Genomic DNA, 21,162 nt, shown 5'->3' with positions numbered 1-21,162 from the left:
CTATTATTCAAGCTAAGCAGCTGAATTCCATTGGTTATCTTTACTTTGAATAGTCTAACACCCAGTTGTGAAGGAAAGGCAAGTTAGTGGTACCAAAGGATATTCAGCTACAAAAACATTTGTTGAAACTCTTTCATGATTTAGCTGCTGGTGGCTACTCTGGTGTTACAGCCATTATGAAAAGGCTGATAACTATGGTTTATTGGAGAGGGATGTGGAAGGATGTTCGAAATTATATTTGAGGATATGTGATTTGCCAATGCTATAAACCTGAGCATATAACATCCCCTAGTCTCTTGTAATGCTTGCCCATACCTTTAGAGTCTTTACAAAACTTACAATGGATTTGTCGAGGGCCTTCGAAAAATCTGTCATTTTGGTTGTTGTTGACAGACTCACAAAATATGCCCACTTCATGACTTTGATACATTCATTTTCCACTCATGATGTAGCTTAACTTTTTCTTGAAAATGTTTACAAGTTGCATGGAAACCTTTATAGCATTGTGAGTGATCAAGGCCTTACTTTTCTTAGCAAATTTTGGTAGGAATTCTTCAGACTGTGAATTAAAGTACTCTACGACATACCATCCACAAACAGATGGCTAATCAAAAGTAGTTAACCAATGCCTGGAGGAATACTTGCATTACATGGATGGAAAGCTATTTAACACGTAGGTACAGTAGTTAACCTTAGCAGAGTTTTAGTATAATACTTCTCATCATGCCAGCATTCAAATGTCACCATTTTAGGCTTTCTATAAGTTCATCCACCTTTGCATATTCCTTACTTTTCTAATGATTCAGCAGATACTATAGTAGACACAATGTTAAGCGTTAGGGAAGCCACCATTCTAATATTGAAACTCAATTTAGCAATGATACAGTACCATATGAAGCAACTAGTAAATAAGCATAGATCAGATAGCTAGTCTAACATTGGGGACCTTGTATATGTGAAACTACAACCTTATAAGTAGGTTACTATACATTCAGGAAATCAAAAATTTTAGGCCAAATATTTTGGTCCCTGCCCTATTGTAGATTTAATTGGCAAAACTACATATAAGCTCCAACTTTCACCAAATGCATTGATTCATGATGTCTTTCATGTATCCTTATTGAGGCCTGAATATGCAAGAGTAGTTGCATCCCTTACTTTACCACCTCAGTTCCAACTCTAAAAGCATAAAACATGAAAAATACTAAGAATGATTCCTCTTACCTTGTTTCAAGCCAATCTTTGTCAAGTTGGCTCCTTCCTTTTTGTCTTCCTTCTTTTATCACCAAAACCACCTTAAATCAACACCAAAATACATTGACATATTCATATAACATGCATCCAATATGTAGAAACATAGGTAAAGGGAAAAGAAAAAGATCTTTTGGTTACCAAAGCTTCCAAAGTGTTTCATCTTCTTTTCTTTCCTTACTTGTCTTCCAAAACCCTTTCAAATCATCCACTTTTCTTCAAAAAACAAGCAAAAACATGAAGAAAACTACTGTCTTCTGGAAGAAATGGGAGAAGATGATGGAAAAAGGCGTAAAGTTTTCATTTTTTCATTTTTTCTCTCTCTATATATATACATACTTTTTAATATGGATATATATATATATCTATGTATATACCTTTATCTTTTGTAATTGTTTGTATATATATATCTCTCTATATATATACACACATATACATTTGAACATACATATATTTAAGACTAAAAATATCTCAAAGTAGGGCCAAAAGACATAAATACCCCTGAAACATACCTGAGGGTATTACAACTCTTCCTCCTCAGAATTCACAAAAATAGCTCTGGGTACTTCTCCCTCATGGTCTGCTTCATTTCCCAGGTAGCCTCCTCTATCTTCTGGTTTCTCCATAAGACCTTTACTAAAAGAATTTGTCAGTTCTTTAGTTGTTTAATTCTCCTGTCAATTATCTTAATCGATCTTTTTTCATAACTAATGTTTTCTAATAATTGAATATCATTTGTATGCAAGACCTAAAATTGATCACCAAGACACTTCCTCAGAGATGAGACATGAAATGCATTATGAATCCGATCCATTTGGTTGGTAAGGCCAATCTATAAGCCATTTTACTAACTCTCTCACCTATCTCATATGAGCTAATATATCTAGGAGCTAGCTTTTCTTTCTTTCCGAATTTCATCAAATGCTTGAATAGAGCAACCTTTACAAATACAAACTCACCCATATTGAATTCCAAGTCTCGACATCAATGGTCTAGATAACCTTTTTGTTGATCTTAGGCCTATTTCATTTTCTGCCTGATTAGCTGGACATCATTGATAATTTTTTGGGTCAACTCAAGCCCAAGGAATCGATAACACATCTTTCTTTCCTATCTCATCCCAATAGAGAGGAGAACTACACCTCTTATCATATAATGCCTTATAAAGTGCCATCTGAATAGTCGTCTCGTAGTTATTATTATAAGCAAACTCTACCAAGGGTAACATTTCTATCCACATAGCTTTATAATCCAGGCAACAAGCTCTCAATATGTCCTCTAAAATCTGATTAAGCCTCTTTGTCTAACCATATGTCTGAGGATGATAGGTTGTACTAAATGTCAAATTTGTACCTAAGGATCTCTAGAGACTCTTCCAAAAATTTGATACAAATCTTATATCACGATTAGACACTATGGTCCTGGGTACCCCATATAATCTAATAATCTCCCTAACATATAATCTCCCTAGCTGATCTGTGGTAGTAGTATCTTTGATAGGTAGGAAATGGGCTAACTTAGTTAATCTATCAATAATCACCCAAATAGTATTGTATCTATTCTGAACTCTATGGAGCCTACTAATGAAATCTATAGAGATATGCTCATATTTCCATTTTGGAATAGATAGAGGCTGAAGCAACCCTAAAGGTCTCTGATGTTCGACCTTAATATGCTGACAGGTGAGACATCTAGTAACAAACTCACCTATATGCCTTTTCATGCCCAACCACCAAAAATGCCTTTTTAAATCCTGATACATCTTTACACCCCTAGGGTGGGTAGTGTAAAGAGAATTATAAGCCTCTACAAGAAGCTTTGCCTTAATTCAGTTATCTAGAGCAAAATACACTAGATCTCTAAATTTGAGAACTCCATTTGATACCTAAAAATCTATCTCAAGACCTTCTTAAACTTTCTGAATTTTTTGTTGACACCACTCATCTCTTGGCTGAGTCTCTCGAATCTCATCTATGAGAGTGGGTTGAATCTCTAATCTAGCAAAGTCTCCAATCATAAGCTCAATTTGCTTTCAGTTTATATCTCTCTAAATTTCTTTTTGGACTATCAGTTGTGATATCATCATGTTTCTACTAAGGGCATCTGCAACCACATTAGCCTTGCCATGATAGTATTTAATATCACAGTCATAGTCTTTTACTAACTCAAGCCATCATCTCTGTCTCATATTTAACTCTTTCTGAGTGAAGAAATATCCGAGACTCTTATGGTCAGTATAAATATTACATCTTACCCCATAAAAATAGTGTCTCCAAATTTTCAAAGCAAAAATCACCACTACTAACTCCAAATCATGAGTAGGGTATCAGATTTCGAAGTCTTTCAATTGTCTTGAGGCATATGTTATCACCTTGCCTCATTACATCAACACTGCTCCTAAACCATTATGTGAGGCATCAATGTACAAATCGTACTCAACTCCCTCCTTTGGAAATGCTAACATAGAAGCAATAGTCAATCTTCTTTTCAATTCTTGGAAACTTGCCTCACAAGCATCTGACCACTAAAATGGCATTACTTTCTTTGTGAGAGTTGTAAGAGGTCTGACTAATCTGGCAAATCCGTCCACAAACCTCTGGTAATACCTCGCCAAACCGAAGAAATTATGAACCTCTTTGACTGTCTTTGGTCTCTACCACTCAATTATAGCCTCAATCTTATTAGGATCTACGGATATACCCTCTGTTGAAATCACATGCCCTAAAAAGGTAACTTTATCCAACCAAAATTCACATTTTGAGAATTTGGCATACAGTTGTTTCTCTCCCAACCTTTAGAGGGTAAACCTCAAGTGTAGCTCGTCCTTCTCACGACTGCGAGAATACACAAGATATCATCAATGAATACCACAATAAATTTATTCAGGCAGTCGTAGAATACCTTGTTCATAAAATCCATAAATATCGTAAGAGCATTCGTCAATCCAAATGGTTTCACTACAAACTCAAAGTGGTTATACCTCATTTAGAAAGTTGTCTTAGGTATATCCTTCTCTATCACTCTTACCTGATGATAACAAGATCTCAAATCTATCTTGGAGAAGACCATGAATCCCTTCAACTAATTAAATAAGTCATCAATCTTAGGTAACGGGTACTTGTTCTTAACTATGACTTTATTTAGCTCTCTGTAATCAATGCACATCCTCATGGACCCATCTTTCTTTTTCATAAATAGGATAGGAGCTCCTTAAGAAGAATGGTTGGGTCTGATTAAACTATGATCTAGTAACTCCTGGAGCTACTTCTTTAGTTTTCATAACTCAACAGGGGTCATTTGGTAGAGTGCTCTCAAAATAGGTGTTGTCCTCGGTACCCGCTCTATAATAAACTTAATCTCTCGCTCGAGAGCTAATCCTGGTAGCTCACTCGAAAACACATCTGGAAACTCTACCACTAACATCTTATCAATAGTCATGTCTAACTCAATCTTGCTCACTACGTGAGCCAAATATCTAATACATAATTTTTTCAACATTTTATTGGCTTTCAACATACTAATCATCAAACTCCAGATATGACCCTTATTGAACTTAGACTGATCTTTAGATTCCAAATTAAATCTCACTTTCTTCTTTTTACAATCAATCTCAGCTTCATTTCTGCCCAAAAAGTTCATCCCTAAAATCATGTTAAAATTGGCATTTCTAACACAATCAAGTCTAGTAGTAACTGTTAACCCTGAATCACAATACTCTGTCCTAGGGCTAGACTTGAATTGAGCCTATTCGAGCTCGAGCTCAGCTTGAACAAGCCCGAAACAAGCCAGCCTTATACGAGCTCGATTGAGCTCGAGCTACTCGTCAAAATTTTCAATTAAAAATTTTGTTACAAAACGACATCGTTTTGACCAATTTGTATTAAAACAACGTCGTTTTAATAACGAAAAATGAGTTACACTGAATTCGAGCTAAGCTTTACATGAAACATACAAAGAATGATTCCCCTTACCTTGTTTCAAGCTAATCTTCGTCAAGTTGGCTTCCTCCTTTTTGTCTTCCTTCTTTTATAACTAAAACCACCTTAAATCAATCCCAAAACACACTAACATATTCATATAACATACATCCAATATATAGAAACATAAGTAAAGAGAAAAGAAATAGATATTTTGGTTACCAAGACTTCCAAAGTGTTTCCTCTTCTTTTCTTTTCTTACTTGTATTCCAAAACCCTTTCAAATTATCCACTTTTCTTCAAAAACCAAGCAAAAGCATGAAGAAAACTATTGTCTTTTGGAAGAAACGGGAGAAGATGATGGAAAAAAGTATAAAGTTTTCCTTTTTTTTGTCTTTTCTCTTTATATATATACATACTTTTTAATATAGATATATATATATCTATATATATACCTTTATCTTTTGTAATTGTTTATATATATCTCTATATATATATACACACACATACATTTGAACATATATATATATTTAAAATTAGAAATGTTTCAAAACAGGATCAAAAAACATAAATATCTCTGAAACATACCTGAGGGTATTACTAACATTTTTCTAACCACTTTGTATTCAAATTAAATTCTAACTAATCCTTATTTGGGTTTGATTCTAGCTCAAATCCACCCTTAAGTTAATCCCAAGATTTTGTCATGTGAAGAATTTGACAAGAATCTTCGATTATATAGGTGGCTCACGAAGAAAAATAAAAAGTTGAACAGTTGGTGTCCATTAGTGGCTTCAAACCCTTGCTGGATCATTTTAGTCAATATTAAATTGTCCATGTATTTAGTCACCTAAGATACAAGTTTTAATAATTAAGCAAAATATTTGTGACTAAATATCCTAATTTAGTGTGTAATTGACCCATTCAAGATTAGGCACAAAAAGGCTCAGGTTTTTGTTGCGGACACCTCCGCCCTACCTCACCTTGACATGGAGGAAAAAGTTCCTTCAGCCTTGCTCCCGCCAGACGTACCACACCAAATAGGAGCAAGTTTCTCCAGATGTTTATATAATTGCCTGCCTTATCAATTCAATAGCATTGGTAAAGGTCCTAAGTTTGGGTCGGCCAGACCCAACAAAAATAGTCAATGCAAATTTCAGTCCTTTCTCAGGTTATATTGCAACATACAAAATGCGTCAGCAGCAATGCCAGAATTGATATCCAAATTTTGACTGTTTCCATTATCAGCCAAGTTCTCAACTAACTCGCTCCGAAATTGATGAATTCACCTTACATTACAATGCAAAGCATAATTTTAATCTCTAATGTGGAAAGACCTCTAGTCATGCCTATATATGACATTCAAATTCATGCACAGATAGGTTTTAGATACGTTTTTACAGAAAATGAAGTCCCCAAAATGATAACCATTCAATTACCTATTCTGGAAACAGATCTAATCTGCTTAGGAAACCAACCCTATCTGTCCAGATAGTGAGCTTGACACAGATTTGCTAGGAGACGCAGAAGATATTCTGTTTCGATTCTTTGCTGGTGAAGCCTCAGGAGATTTGGAATGAGAAGAAGAGCCCCTAGACAAGGACCTAGACCTGGGCCTAAATCTTCGTTTAATTGGAGAGTGCCCTTCATCAATTTTGGGACCTACACAAGATTTTAAACCCTCACTAATAGAGGGCAGCTTATCTCTTGGACTAGGACTACATATTGGACTCTGGCTCTGGCTGCGGTCCCAGTAATGACAATAGGGACTACAAGAGATGCTCCAACTTCGGCTCCTGCAGTTGTATCTGTTGAGAAAAGTAAAATATATATTAGTTGCTTCTGCAACTGGCCATCAGCAGTGAATCACCTCAACAGATTGAATGGTTATATTAATGTGTTAGTGTGGGCTTACTCAAGCAAAGAGGGAATGGTTATATCAAAATGTCGTATAAGAAGATAAATCTCTAAATGAAGTTTTCTATTAAAGCTGAAGGCAAACAGGTATATCATTCTACCTTGCGTGGTTTATTCAAATTTACAAGTTCTGAATGCGGTATATTAGTCTCGGACACATAATATGACATTTAGAACTCTCAAAGTACATATCTTACTCAATCTCATATAAAACTGACTCATATTAGATGATTGAATTTGACTCCAATATGTAAAACTGATTGTTGGTTGCACAACAAAAATTCTCTGAGATACATATGAGCTACACCAACAACATTAACATAATTCCACTGATGTAAACCCAGTGATTCACTATTGTCTTCAACCTGTAAGGGAAAATTAGACTACTGGCACTATCCATGGAAGTGCATAACAAAATATAAAGAAACACATGAAGAATGCCTATAAAAGTGATCAGACTGACAAGAAATTCACATAATAACCAGCATAAATATAAAAATCTGAGAAACCTGGGGGGACTCCGGCCTCTTTGTGGGCTTCTGTAATGTCTACGTGGAGAGTGTTCAAGGTGACTTCTGTGACTTGAATACCTTCAAAAAAGGCAAAATAAAAATACAACCAAAGAATGGAATTAATTCAGAGACCATGCTGCTATAAATCAGGCGACATGAAACCTTGAGTACCAATTTCGATTCCTTTCAATGTTTCTTCTGCCATATTGAAAGGATCTAGGGGGTGAACACTGTGTACGGTACTGACGTGCAAAAGAGTAGCGTTCAATAAAGCCACGACCTTTTCTAACACGCTTTGGAGCACCATCTGGAGCAAAGCTTTGTGACACATCACAGCCATGGTAAAAAGCAGAAGGGTCAGGGGCTTTATGGCCAGGACTCTGATTACCTGTCTTCGTGGAAGGGCTCCTTCCATCATTCCTGACCATCCTTTTAGGACTCAAGCTGGGGTTACTCCCAGATCTGTTGTTTAACCTTGTTTTGGGGCTTGGATTCACACTCCTGTCAATCACATGGTAAAAAAAAGTTATCAATGCTACAAGTCTCTGACATGTATATGGAAAACAACATCAAAACACTCAGAAGAAATGAACCAATCAAAGACCAAAACCTGGATTGGATTGCATCATCTGAATAAGAATTTGTTAGAACTAATGTATATGTTACACGTAGAAGAAGAAATGGCCAGCTTGGCAAGAAACAACTGGCACATGTGGCAGTCAACTTAGAGCAGAATGCATCAAAAGAAAAGATGATACATGGCATGGAGTTGGTAGGAATGGGAGGAGAAGAAAAGGATGAGAGTAGGAAAAGTATTTAGAAGAAAAGTAAGGGAGAGCACCAGCCTCTCGGAAGCCGTGAAGGATGGTCTTGATCCTGTTTTGAGGAACCTGTATTTATTTGCATGTAATTTGGCATTAAGCTCTGAATGTAATGGAAGTTTATTTGTAATCAAATCCATTGTATACATTGATTCGGATGAATGAATACAAAGTTCTATTAGTAATAGCTGTGATACATGCTCTGTTACATTGTCTCAATCATTTACAATACTTTATTATTATTGGTGTTGGAGTTGACTGGGCACTGAATGGCTGAATATTGGAAGAATCTGGCACTGGAAGGCAACTTTTCTAGAATCTTTAATCTGCGGAATATAGGAGTGCAAGGTCAGGTACTCATCAGAATTGAGATCAACAGTTTTATCCAACTTTGGTTCAGTGCAATGCCCACTATTTTGAAGCTTATCAGTCTTTAGAGATAATTCACCTTCTCCGTGTGACAAGTTGTCTACAGTTGTCTTCCATTCATGATCCCTTTGCTGTTCTATGACAGCCCCTTTTCCTGAGGGAGTGGTCAGGGATTTCTTCTCACATCTGCAAGATCATAATAAGTCACTTGTTTAACATCAAAGTGATGCAGGACCTCCTAAGGATCCCTGTACCTCTTTTAGATGTAGATGCAAAAGCTTGAGATTTCTTTGCCTTCTTGAAAAGTTATTATTATTCTTTTGGAAATGGATTTAGTGCCATTATTTCACTTTCCTTTCCTTACAATAATAAAAGACTTCTAGAATAGGATTGTTTCCTTGCCTAATAGTTGGTATCAGAATTTCTAGGATATTTTGAATTAGGGGTCAGTCATATATTCTTATAGAGATTATCTAGTATATTTGACTAAATGACTGCATATTCCTAAAGTGATTTTATGTCATGTAATGCTAAGACTTGGCCCTATAAATAAGCCTAAATTCATTGTTGATGATAGTTTTTGATGAAATAAAAGTTCTTCCTCTCTAGTTCTCTCACTTTCCCTCCCTGTTCTTGCTTGTCAATCTTTCCTGATTCCTATCACAAAGTGTCTAAAATTTGATGCGATTCATTCATGACACTGTAGTCTCACTGCCAGCAAGCATTCAGTATCTCAATACAGATTGACAACAGAGGATGATAATGCAAGTATAAAAACAGAATCATATGCCAGGATTTTGTGCCAATTCAGCGGGCATGAAGTTACCCTTTTTGCGAGCTGACCCACGACAACCAGCTCTTTCATCACCGGAGCTGCTGCTACTGCTGGCACTCTCACTCTCAGAATCACTAACTGTCTAAACTCCTGCAAATACAATATCAACAAATATATGAAAAATAGTTAAATAAAAAATTAGCAGCATAAAATTTATCTGAACTTGAGATAAATCTAAATTAGACCATTTAGATTTGCGTTGTGACCTTTGGTCATGCCGACTTTTCTTTTTCACCCTCCATGAATCCTTCCCTTTTCCCCCACGTTCTCGCATTTCTCTTTTTCTCAATTTCCTCTTCCTATGTCTGCCATCACTAGAGGAACTAGAATCAGACAGTGAGGAATTTGATTCTGAAGCTGATGGTGAATCAGATCTTGAAGAGTAAAAATCAGAATTGGAGTCTGAGCTATAGGAATCAGATGAAGAGTATCTCCTTCTTTTCTTTCTTCTTTCCTTAAAAAATTTTTTGTGCCTTTCTGCTGCTTCCCCATCAGAACTATTCTCTGAAGGAGAAATGTTCCTTGATCTTTTCTTTTTATCTGAAAGAAAACCCATATTGTGAAATCAATATACAGAAAGAAGATATGATGTAGTTGCTACCGACAATCCATGTAGAATTACCTTTCTCTTTGCCATCCTGAATTTCACTTTCAAAAAATTCACCACAGTCAATGATTTTTACAAGTTGAGCAGGTTTACCATCAGCTGTTCCCACCTGCTCAATTTTCTTAAGTATGTCCAATCCCTTCACAACCTTTCCGAAAACAACATGTTTCCTGTCACAAGATATATACATGAAATGTGGTAACCAAAAAAAATAGACAAAGTGCCTGATAGAGGCCTAATTACCAAAGTTTATTTCCGCAGGCCCAAGAAGAGAATAGAGGAAGCAGACCCAGATTCAGAAGAAAGGATGAAACTCTCAGCTGAAGATTCCAGGATGGACATGATGGAGGGCAATCTGGAAATTACAGAAGCTGATCTGGAGCAGAATAAGCTTGGCCATTCAGCTGTGACCACTTGGCAGTTTATGAGTGGGCAGGAGGCAGAATTCGGTTAAGGAAAATCATGCTTTTATAGGGCAGCAGAAAAAGGAGAAAGGGGCTTGGTTTTTATGAAAATGATGTACTGAAGTTGTTATGAAGAAGGAGGGATCTGGCTCTCAAATTCCAGAATTATCAGTGTCCATTTATTTTATTCCAGTTTATTTTCCTTTTATGTTTTCATTACACTGTTTTATTGCTTGAGTTGAGTTGAGAAACATTTGATGTAAACCTTTGCCTTGATGAATGAATGAATGAATGGGATGGAAAGCTATTTCTATAGAATGGATTGAGGGTGTTTTATTGATTGAGTGCACAATATACAGAATGAATGCTGCCTGCTGAGGCCATGAATATTACAGGTTCCTCTTCTTCCCTTTATTCTGCCAAGAGACATTGAAGCTGGAGCAGTAGAGATCTTGGCCTGAACAGGTACGTAACAAACTTGGTATCAGAGCTGTTGTTGCTGGGTTATGGTCAAAACCAGAATGGAAGGGAGAGTGAAAGATTTAGAAGAAAACCTTAAGAACTTAATGGAGAAAGTAACCATTATGGATGAAAGATTTACAAAAGTTGAACATCACAAAGCTTCCCGATTTGATAAGCTGGATGAGAACTTACATGAGATAAGGCAGCTATTGCTTAAAGACATGAAAAGTAAAGGGAATGAAACAATAGCAACCTCACCCACCGTCATCCAAGAACCACCACAGTGTTTTCCAGAGAGGGTACCAAATGGAGGAAACTTTGGGTTTCAGCAGCCGATTCCCCCACCACAGCAACCTCCCTACCCACACAACGACGATGTAGCGTTTGGAGAATCGTCCAGAAACCATCGACCACCGCGTTACGCCACCACGGAGATGACGAATCGTCGTGACCATTATCACCGAAAATTGGAGATGCCTTTGTTCAGTGGAGTGGACTCATGGGGGTGAGCAGCTAAGGTCGAGCGCTATTTCCAGATGAACGGCATGGATGAACGGGAACGTTTGACGGCAGTGATATTTAGTTTGGAAGGAGAGGCGTTGAGTTGGTTTCAGTTCAGGGAACTTTGGAGGCCATTTCGTGGATGGAGGGAGGTGAAGGAGGAGCTTCTTCTGCGATTCGGATCGACACAGCACCGGACGCCCTATGAACAGATCATCTTGCATCGGCAGACAGGAACGGTGGCCGAGTACAGAGCCCGCTTCGAACATTTGGTGGCGATGCTTCCGGTGGCACCAGCGGAATGGGTGAGAGGAGCTTTCATCGCCGGGTTGAAGCAACGAATTCAGGCCGAGATTCGCCTCCAGTCACCGGTGGATCTCTTCCCTCTGATGTAGTTGGCCGCAGATATAGAGGAAAGAGATAGGGTGTTGTTCGGGTCAAGCTGGAACCCGGATTCAAATGGAGCAGCCCAAAGTATTACAAGCACAGGGAACCCATTGCTAAGTACACCCAACGCCCAGTCCAATGCCCAACCCAGCGCTAGCCCAACCCCACAATTCCCCCTCACCCAGCCCACTAACCACACCAGCCCAAGCCCGTTTCCTTTTCCTTTCACTACTCAGCCCAACCCCTCATATTCAACTAATTTCCCAGCCCACCCAAAAAACCCATACCCAGATCCTAACCCAGCAAGCCGACCCGACCCAGCCTTTAATCACCCACCCTCTAGCATGCGTTCTTCTCATTCCCAAATGCCCAATAATTCAGCCCTTCTTTCAGCACCGCCTACTCAACATTCTTCCACCGTTCCACCCAATCTCTCACCATCAGAAGCTATCCATCATCCTCCATATACACCTCCTACACCAAATCAGCCATCAATTCCTTCTTCTCCTCGGTTTAACTCGTTCAATCGTCGCCCTAACCTAACTCCCAGACCAGAGTACCCACGCCTCTCTCAATCTGAAATTCAGACCCGTATAGCTCAAGAGTTGTGCTTCAAGTGTGCCGGCAAGTTTGGACCCAACCATCAATGCCCCTTCAAGCAACTTCGATTATTGCTTTGTGAAGATGATGAACCGGACGCCCTTGCATTTTCTGATGAAGACCGCCAGCCCACGTTACATCACGGCGACGAATTGGAGCTTTCTCGCCATTCGGTTACGGGTATCAGTACCCCGAAGACATTAAAGTTTCTCAGCAAACTCCACAATTTTTCTGTTGTCATTTTGGTTGACTCTGGCGCTTCTCATAGCTTTATTTCTCAGCACTTGGTGAACCGACTACAGCTACCGATCTCACCAGCACACTTTCAGGTCGTCATTGGCAATGGTAGTACGGTTGCTGGCAAAGAAAAATGTCAACGAGTCAAGCTACAGTTACCACAGATGGCCTTCACTTATGACTACTATGTCTTTTCGTTGGGTAACGTCGATGTTATTCTTACAGTGGATTGGCTGGCGACTTTGGGCGTCATTCGGACGGACTGGCAACATCTTACTATGGTTTTTCATTGGGAAGGGCAAAAAATTACTATCCAGGGGGACCCCTCATTAGTAACCCAGGAAGCCTCTCTTAAGGCTATCTGGAAATCTCTTAAATTTGGTAGCCACTGTTATTGGATTGAGTTGGCTGCCACTGAAACACCTTCAGATGAATGTTCGGAAGCAGTTCGGGGGATCTTGGCAGAGTTCCAGCATTTATTTGAGGAACCCCACAGTTTACTGCCGTGTAGGCCATATGATCATGCCATCCGTCTCATTGCGGAAGCTGCCCCGCCTAATGTCCGGCCTTATCGGTATCCCCACCACCAGAAGAATGAAATTGAGCGACAGGTTCGTGAAATGCTTCATGCGGGTATCATTCGACCCAGCCATAGCCCGTTTTCCAGTCCTGTTCTTCTGGTGCAAAAGAAAGATGGTGGCTGGCGTTTCTGCGTTGACTACCGCGCCCTCAACAAAATTACCGTTCCAGATAAGTTTCCTATTCCTGCTATAGACGAACTATTAGATGAGTTATCTAGGGCTACAATATTTACTAAACTTGACTTAAAATCTGGTTACCATCAAATCAGAATTATTGATTCTGATGTCAAGAAAACAGCCTTTCGAACACATAACGACCATTATGAATTTTTGGTAATGCCCTTTGGGCTGTCCAACGCCCCTGCTACCTTTCAGGGCCTCATGAATGATGTTTTTCGGGCCCATTTACGGCAGTTTATCCTTGTATTCTTCGATGACATTCTAATTTACAGTAGAACTCTCTCTGCTCACCTACATCATTTGAGTTTAACCTTGCAGCTTCTTTTCGATCATCACCTGCTCTTGAACAGAAAAAAAAAGCTCTTTTGGAGTTTCTCACTTGGAGTACTTAGGGCACATAATTTCAGCTGAAGGTGTGGCTGCTGACCCTCAAAAAATTCAGTGCATGCTTAATTGGCCGCCACCACGAGATATTAGTGAGCTACGGGGTTTCTTGGGACTTACAGGGTATTACCGCCGTTTCGTGCGTCATTACGGACAGATTGCAGCTCCACTGACACAGCTTTTAAAAAAAAAAATTCTTTCCATTGGGTTGATGAGTCGACAGCGGCATTTCAGAGGTTGAAGACTGCTATGACTACTGTTCCAGTCCTTGCCATGCCTGATTTTACTCAGCCTTTTGTGGTCGAGACGGATGCCTCATCCACAGGCATAGGAGCTGTCCTTATGCAGCATGGCAGACCCATTTCTTTCATGAGTCAGGCTCTTTCACCTAGGAACAAACTGAAGTCAGTATATGAACGCGAATTGATGGCAATTGTGTTGGCCTTGCAAAAGTGGCGCCATTATTTGTTGGGAAGGCATTTTATTGTCCGCACTGATCAAAAAAGTTTGAAGCACTTGATGGAATAGACTATCATTAGTGGAGATCAACAACGCTGGGTAATGAAACTTTTGGGTTATGATTTTGAGATTCAATACCGGCCTGGCGTGGAGAATAAAGTCGCTGATGCTTTGTCTCGGCTGCCGGTAGCCTCTCTTTCCTTAGCCTCTATATCGGCTGGGCATTGGATGGAGGGTGCAATGCTTGATCAAGAAGTCCGCTCCGATGACCACTATAAACGGCTCATCCAAGATTTATTACAAGACCCTTCCAGCCACACTAAATTCTCCTTAAAAAATGGGACTCTCTTTTATAAAAACAGATTGGTGTTGCTTTCTTCTTCTACATTTCTTCCAGCCTTGCTTCGTGAATTCCATTCTTCACCTTTTGGTGGCCATTCCGGGTTTTTTCGCACTTACAAGAAAATAGCAGCAGTTTTTTATTGGATTGGCATGAAAAAGTGTATTAGAGATTTTGTAGCCCACTGTGAAATCTGCCAAAGAAACAAGTATCAAGCCATGAGCCCTGCAGGCCTCTTACAGCCTCTTCCCGTCCCTGATAAAGTTTGGGAGGACATATCTATGGACTTCATTGGGGGTCTTCCAAGAACGAAAAAGGGAGATACCATTTTGGTGGTAGTGGACCGATTGACCAAATACAACCATTTCCTCGTGCTCTCCCACCCGTATACGGCCAAAGAGGTGGCTGCCTTATTTGGTAAAGAGATAGTTAGGCTTCATGGTTACCCGCGTTCGATCGTGTCAGATCGCGATCGCCTATTTATGAGTCAATTCTGGGGGGAGCTTTTTCGTTCCGTGGGTACAACCCTCAAGTTCAGCAGTGCATATCATCCACAATCTGACGGTCAAACTGAAATTGTCAACCGTGGCCTTGAAACATATCTCCGATGCTTTTGCTCTCAACAACCAAAGGATTGGGTTAAATGGATCACTTGGGCGGAGTATTGGTATAATACCACTTTCCATAGTTCTCTTGGGATGACTCCCTTTAAAGCTTTATATGGGAGAGATCCCCCAACACTCTTTCGGTGGGGTTTCGAAGCCTTCAAAATTGATGAGGTTGGCGTTTTTCTACAGCAAAGAGATGCCATTCTGCTTGAGTTGAAACAGCAGCTCCATAAAGCCCAAGATAGGATGAAACGTCAAGCCGATTTGAAACGTCGCAAGCTCCACTTTGAAGTTGGTGAGCAAGTGTTCCTTAAAATTCAGCCTTATTGTTTCAAGACTCTTGCTAAGAAGCTCAATGAAAAATTGAGCCCTCGCTTTTATGGTCCTTATGTCATCATTGAAAAGATTGGTTCGGTTGCCTACCGTCTTGCTTTACCTTCCACGAGTAAAATCCATCCGGTTTTCCATGTGTCACAGTTAAAAAGGGTCTTAGGGGCTGCTATACAGCCACAACCTCTGCTTGGTTGCCTTTCGGGGGACTTAGAATTGCAATTACAGTCGGAAGCTTTATTGGATACTCGTTATTCAAAAACTGGTCACCTGCAGGTCCTCATCAAATGGCATTCTCTTCCGGACTGTGAGAACTCTTGGGAGGATTACATCGCTTTACGGGATTGCTTTCCCGAATTTCACCTTGAGGACAAGGTGCGTCTCCGTGGGGGGGGGGGGGGGGGGGGGGGTATTGATAGAGGCCTAATTACCAAAGTTTATTTCCGCAGGCCCAAGAAGAGAATAGAGGAAGCAGACCCAGATTCAGAAGAAAGGATGAAACTCTCAGCTGAAGATTCCAGGATGGACATGATGGAGGGCAATCTGGAAATTACAGAAGCTGATCTGGAGCAGAATAAGCTTGGCCATTCAGCTGTGACCACTTGGCAGTTTATGAGTGGGCAGGAGGCAGAATTCGGTTAAGGAAAATCATGCTTTTATAGGGCAGCAGAAAAAGGAGAAAGGGGCTTGGTTTTTATGAAAATGATGTACTGAAGTTGTTATGAAGAAGGAGGGATCTGGCTCTCAAATTCCAGAATTATCAATGTCCATTTATTTTATTCCAGTTTATTTTCCTTTTATGTTTTCATTACACTGTTTTATTGCTTGAGTTGAGTTGAGAAACATTTGATGTAAACCTTTGCCTTGATGAATGAATGAATGAATGGGATGGAAAGCTATTTCTATAGAATGGATTGAGTGTGTTTTATTGATTGAGTGCACAATATACAGAATGAATGCTGCCTGCTGAGGCCATGAATATTACAGGTTCCTCTTCTTCCCTTTATTCTGCCAAGAGACATTGAAGCTGGAGCAGTAGAGATCTTGGCCTGAACAGGTACGTAACAGTGCCATTCTGAGTGGCTTTGAAGTTCTATAGGATAGTGAATAGAAGCAAAAAGACAAGTGGAATAAAATTAGATGTAGAGGTAAGAACAGTCTAGCCTGACTTTTCATCTAGTTTTCACTTTGTTTATGTGTTTATTCACTGAATCAACCGAAAGATATCCCTCAATTGGGTTGTAGGTAGCTATTATGAAAGTAATTTTGACTTTTTTACTTCTTAAAACTATTTTTCAATTCCAGAGTAAATATTTGTTATCCAGGGTCTGGTTGTGCTTCATGCACAGTGGGTGGAGCAGCACGGGCCTGACTCAGGCTCACACTGGACCACCCCAAGTTGAACCTCCAGGTAGAGGCATAATGAAAGAAAATTTAATATATGTGGATATAGAAGAATAACATGAAAAGATAAATTACCCAACAAAATGAGGTTGCCGCTTGAAGGTTATAAAGAACTGAGACCCATTTGTATTCACATCACTATTTGCCATAGAGAGAAAACCATGTCCATTATGCCCCAGTTTAAAATTCTTATCTGCAGAGGAAAAGTAAACCCTTTTAATTAATCAATAATGTAATCCAGCATGCTGCACACAAGCACAAGTTTCATTCATAGAAAACCCACCTGCAAACTTCCCTCCATAAATACTTTCTCCTCCAGTTCCTGCAAACCAATCAAAGGTTGCTCCTTACAAGGCTGGGCATATATAAATAACTCACACGTAGAATCCTCATCCAATTAAGAATAAAATTCCATCCTCTAGAAAATATGGGGGAATAAGGAGCATACCATTTCCCCTAGAAAAGTCACCACCCTGCACAGAAGATTGAATAATCAGATAAATATATCTTTGAAAAATAATAACTATAAAAGGTACCACTACAATCCCCCATGCAGGTGAAGAAAATAGTTAAATAAACCAAGATGAACAGTAGAAACGAATATCAATCCGGTACCGTTGACAAAAAAGTGTCACTATAAACATTCCTGGCTCATGAAAATGGTCCTGTAAAAGAAAAAGAAAAAGAATAACACACATGCACCATAAAACCTTTAATTATTCGATGAAACATCAATCCTTTTTAGTGCAGAGGCTTGCCAGTAGATTTTCCGATGCCCTTCTCACCTAAAATGGATCACTGCAACATTAGTTCAACTGAAAACAACTATTTTCACATATAACTGATAAAGTTGGAACTTTAAATGACATAGGTATAAGAATAATCATGTCCTTAATGGATCAAACATTTAGTTTGTCACATATACCTGTACATAGTGCCCGAAAATTCTCTGCCGTCTTAGGGACAACATCAGCAAAAAGCTACTCATCCAAACACGATTTATTAGTACACATCCTAACAGTAAACTAAAGCCCCAGAGTTCCTTACAAAAATAAATGGTTGAAAAAGTAAAGTATAATGCAGAGAAATTTTGGTTTTTGAAATTTGAATTACCTCCATAACAATTTTTTCCACAGGATCCCCATTAATTGATACATCAAAGAAAACAAGAGGATTCTTTTTCTTACTCATGTCTGCACACTTCAAAATACTGAAAAAAAATTCAAGGTTAATAATGTTTAGTCAAGCTACATATAGATGTAATTCACCCCATAATATAGGCCAGGTCAAAGCTGTTATGCACTCCATGCATCATTTTATCAAATGGTTTGCCAAAAGTAACAAGCAAATATTCGTCTTAGGATCCACTGTATTAATTCAGTTCTAAGACTATTTTAAAAAAAAAAAAGAGATGGTGACTTCTAACCATCATCAAGGTTTAACACTAAATCAATTAGTATATTGGCCATGATTTTTAGAATGCCACCAAGTACTATCATCTACAACACAAAGGAAACACTGGGCATTCAAATGATAAGAGGAAAAGCCAAGCTAATGTATAAAATATTGTAATTTAATTATTACAAGAAGTTTGTTGGACTTGCACTCTAATCAGCTAAACCATAAATTCAGTCTTCTGCTGCTCATAAGCACAAAATGAACAGATATACATGATTATTTTAATTAAAATGCATGACAAAAACTTAAACCATAATTTTTTTCATTCATAATCTATTTCAACTTCAATAATATCAAATTCAACAAATTTTAACAAATTCATCCAAAAATTACAGATAAACTACGAATTTTACACGAATAGTAGAGCTCAGGAATCAAAAGCATACACGTCGAAACCAGATGACCCAAAAAATGTAACCAAAAATGACCGGGTAGGGTGTACCTTGAGTAAGTCTAAAGTCTGAGCGTGTTACTTCGGATTAGAACTTGTGGATCGAATGGCGGCAGAAATCATTGGCCTTCGAGTGCCCGCTCGTTACTTGGTTTTGAGTAAGGCGTTACCTCGCAGGCTCACATTATTTTGGACTGAAAGAAAATCTCCTATATCCCGTGACAGACTCTCACAGTGGACCTCACGTATTAATTTTGATTCAGGTGTCTTGCACCGTTTAGGGTTGTGGATGCAGACCCCATGCATAATTTAAATCTAGTCATTTAACGGTCGTTAATTAAAAAAGGCCAAAGAACTATTCCCACCCAAAGTATGTTACTATTGCAAGTTTCTTCCCTTAAACTTTGAAAATTTCAAATACCTACCCATGACTTATTAAAATTAATGACAATAGTGACAAAATCGTTATTTTATCTATAATATTAAAAATAAAATAAAATACGATATCTATTTTCCCTCCTAAACTTTAAAAACTAAAAGTTTCCCCCAACTTAAGTTTTAAAAAATAACAGTTTCCCTATAGGATTTAGTTTCCAGATATCCGACGTCATCTCCGACGCCGTTGCCAGTGGCCTTTCCATCCTAGAGCATCCTCTCCCTCCGACGATCTATCTCCACTTATTTGGACTTCTGATCGACGTCGGAGAAAGCGTGAAAGACGAAGCGCTTCATCGCGGAAGACAAAGCTCTTTGTCTTCCCAGACGAAGACGAAGTTGTCGTCTTCATCTAGGAAGACGATCGTTTTCCCATAGGTCTTCTTCTGGGAAGACAATCGTCTTCCTAGACAAAGATGACAGCTTCGTCTTCTATGCCTCTTTCGATGCTGATCGGGCGTCCAAATGGGTAGAGAGAGACCGTCAAAGGGAGAGAAAGCTTCGAGAGGGAGAGGTTGTCAGCAACGGCGTCGAAGATGGCGTGGGATATCTGGAAACTAAACCCTAGGGGGAAATTGTCATTTTTTAAAACTTAGGTTGGGGAAAACTTTTAGTTTTTGAAGTTTGGGGGGCAAATAGAGATAAAATTTTAAAGGGTTAGAGTTCTGTTAATTTTAACTGCTCATAGGTGAGTATTTAGGATTTTCAAAATTAAAGGGGGACACTCGGGAAAGCATCATACTTTGGGTGGGATATAGTCCTTTGGGCATTAAAAAATCCATTTTTCAAGGGTACATAAATAATCTCCAACCTAGAGTTAGGTTCCTAAAATAAAATATTATTTTGATAATTTATTTTTTATTATTAGTATTATTTTGTTTAGATTGTTAATAATAAAAAATTTTAATAATCATTTATTACCAATGGTAATGTTGATTTTATTATAATTATATTCTTATTAATAAATTTTTTTAACAAAAATACTCTCATTTTCAATTAATATAATAAGTAATCGAAAGAATATTTAAAAATAATTATATCTAAAGATATTTAAGTAAAAGAATATTTTAGTATTATTTTATTATTTCCAATTAAATACAATAATTATTTATACTTACTAATTTTTATTAAATTTTGTCAAATATGGTAATAATTTATATCGAGTTAATATATCTTAAAAGCAATTTTTTATTTTTAGTAATAAAAGATTATTCAAACCAAACAAACTTTTAAAGTTAATTATATATAAATTTAATACAAAATTATCCTCACTAAGGTTCGACAAGAATTTCTGTTGTGTGTAATTAGAGGGCCATATTGAAATTTTATTATGTGTAATGAACAGGAGTTTTTTGTTGAAATTTTACAATGTGTAATTAGGGGGATGCTTCTATATATTTTATGTATAAGGGATTTATTGATACAATAAAATTATATATATATATATATATATATATATATATATATATATATATTTTGAGTATATAAATAGATATACATTTAATATATGTTATCATATAATTACATAATTTTAATTAAAGATAAAATAATACCTAATTATATAAAGACACATATAAGTGTGTATTTAATTGTGTATTTAAAATGAGTGCGTATATTATTAAGCGGACTTATTGATATAATAAAATTATATATATCTACTTTGAGTATATAAATAGGTACACACTTAATATATGTTATTATATTATTTGATAATTTTGAATTAAAGATAAAATAATATCTAATCACGTAAGAACACATATAAGTGTGTATTT

General features: G+C 37.9%; 1 protein-coding gene across 1 annotated transcript; it reads right to left on the bottom strand.

Annotated features, from left to right (window-relative positions):
* Nucleotides 1-6,382: 6,382 nt before the first annotated feature.
* Nucleotides 6,383-19,169, bottom strand: LOC123224004 (peptidyl-prolyl cis-trans isomerase CYP63-like). The gene is given in 14 exon segments (XM_044647487.1): nucleotides 6,383-6,976; nucleotides 7,595-7,675; nucleotides 7,769-8,098; nucleotides 8,716-8,973; nucleotides 9,528-9,712; nucleotides 9,786-10,162; nucleotides 10,245-10,399; nucleotides 17,182-17,299; nucleotides 17,390-17,428; nucleotides 17,555-17,579; nucleotides 17,803-17,891; nucleotides 18,032-18,086; nucleotides 18,220-18,306; nucleotides 19,007-19,169. Coding segments are annotated over 13 exon segments (2,133 nt in total). The 5' UTR covers nucleotides 18,298-18,306; nucleotides 19,007-19,169; the 3' UTR covers nucleotides 6,383-6,633.
* Nucleotides 19,170-21,162: the final 1,993 nt, after the last annotated feature.

The sequence above is a fragment of the Mangifera indica genome, chromosome 8 (genome assembly GCF_011075055.1).
Source record: "Mangifera indica cultivar Alphonso chromosome 8, CATAS_Mindica_2.1, whole genome shotgun sequence".
Classification (NCBI taxonomy): Eukaryota; Viridiplantae; Streptophyta; class Magnoliopsida; order Sapindales; family Anacardiaceae; genus Mangifera; species Mangifera indica.
Note: the sequence above shows the minus strand (reverse complement) of the source record. Positions and strands in the feature narration are given on the sequence as shown.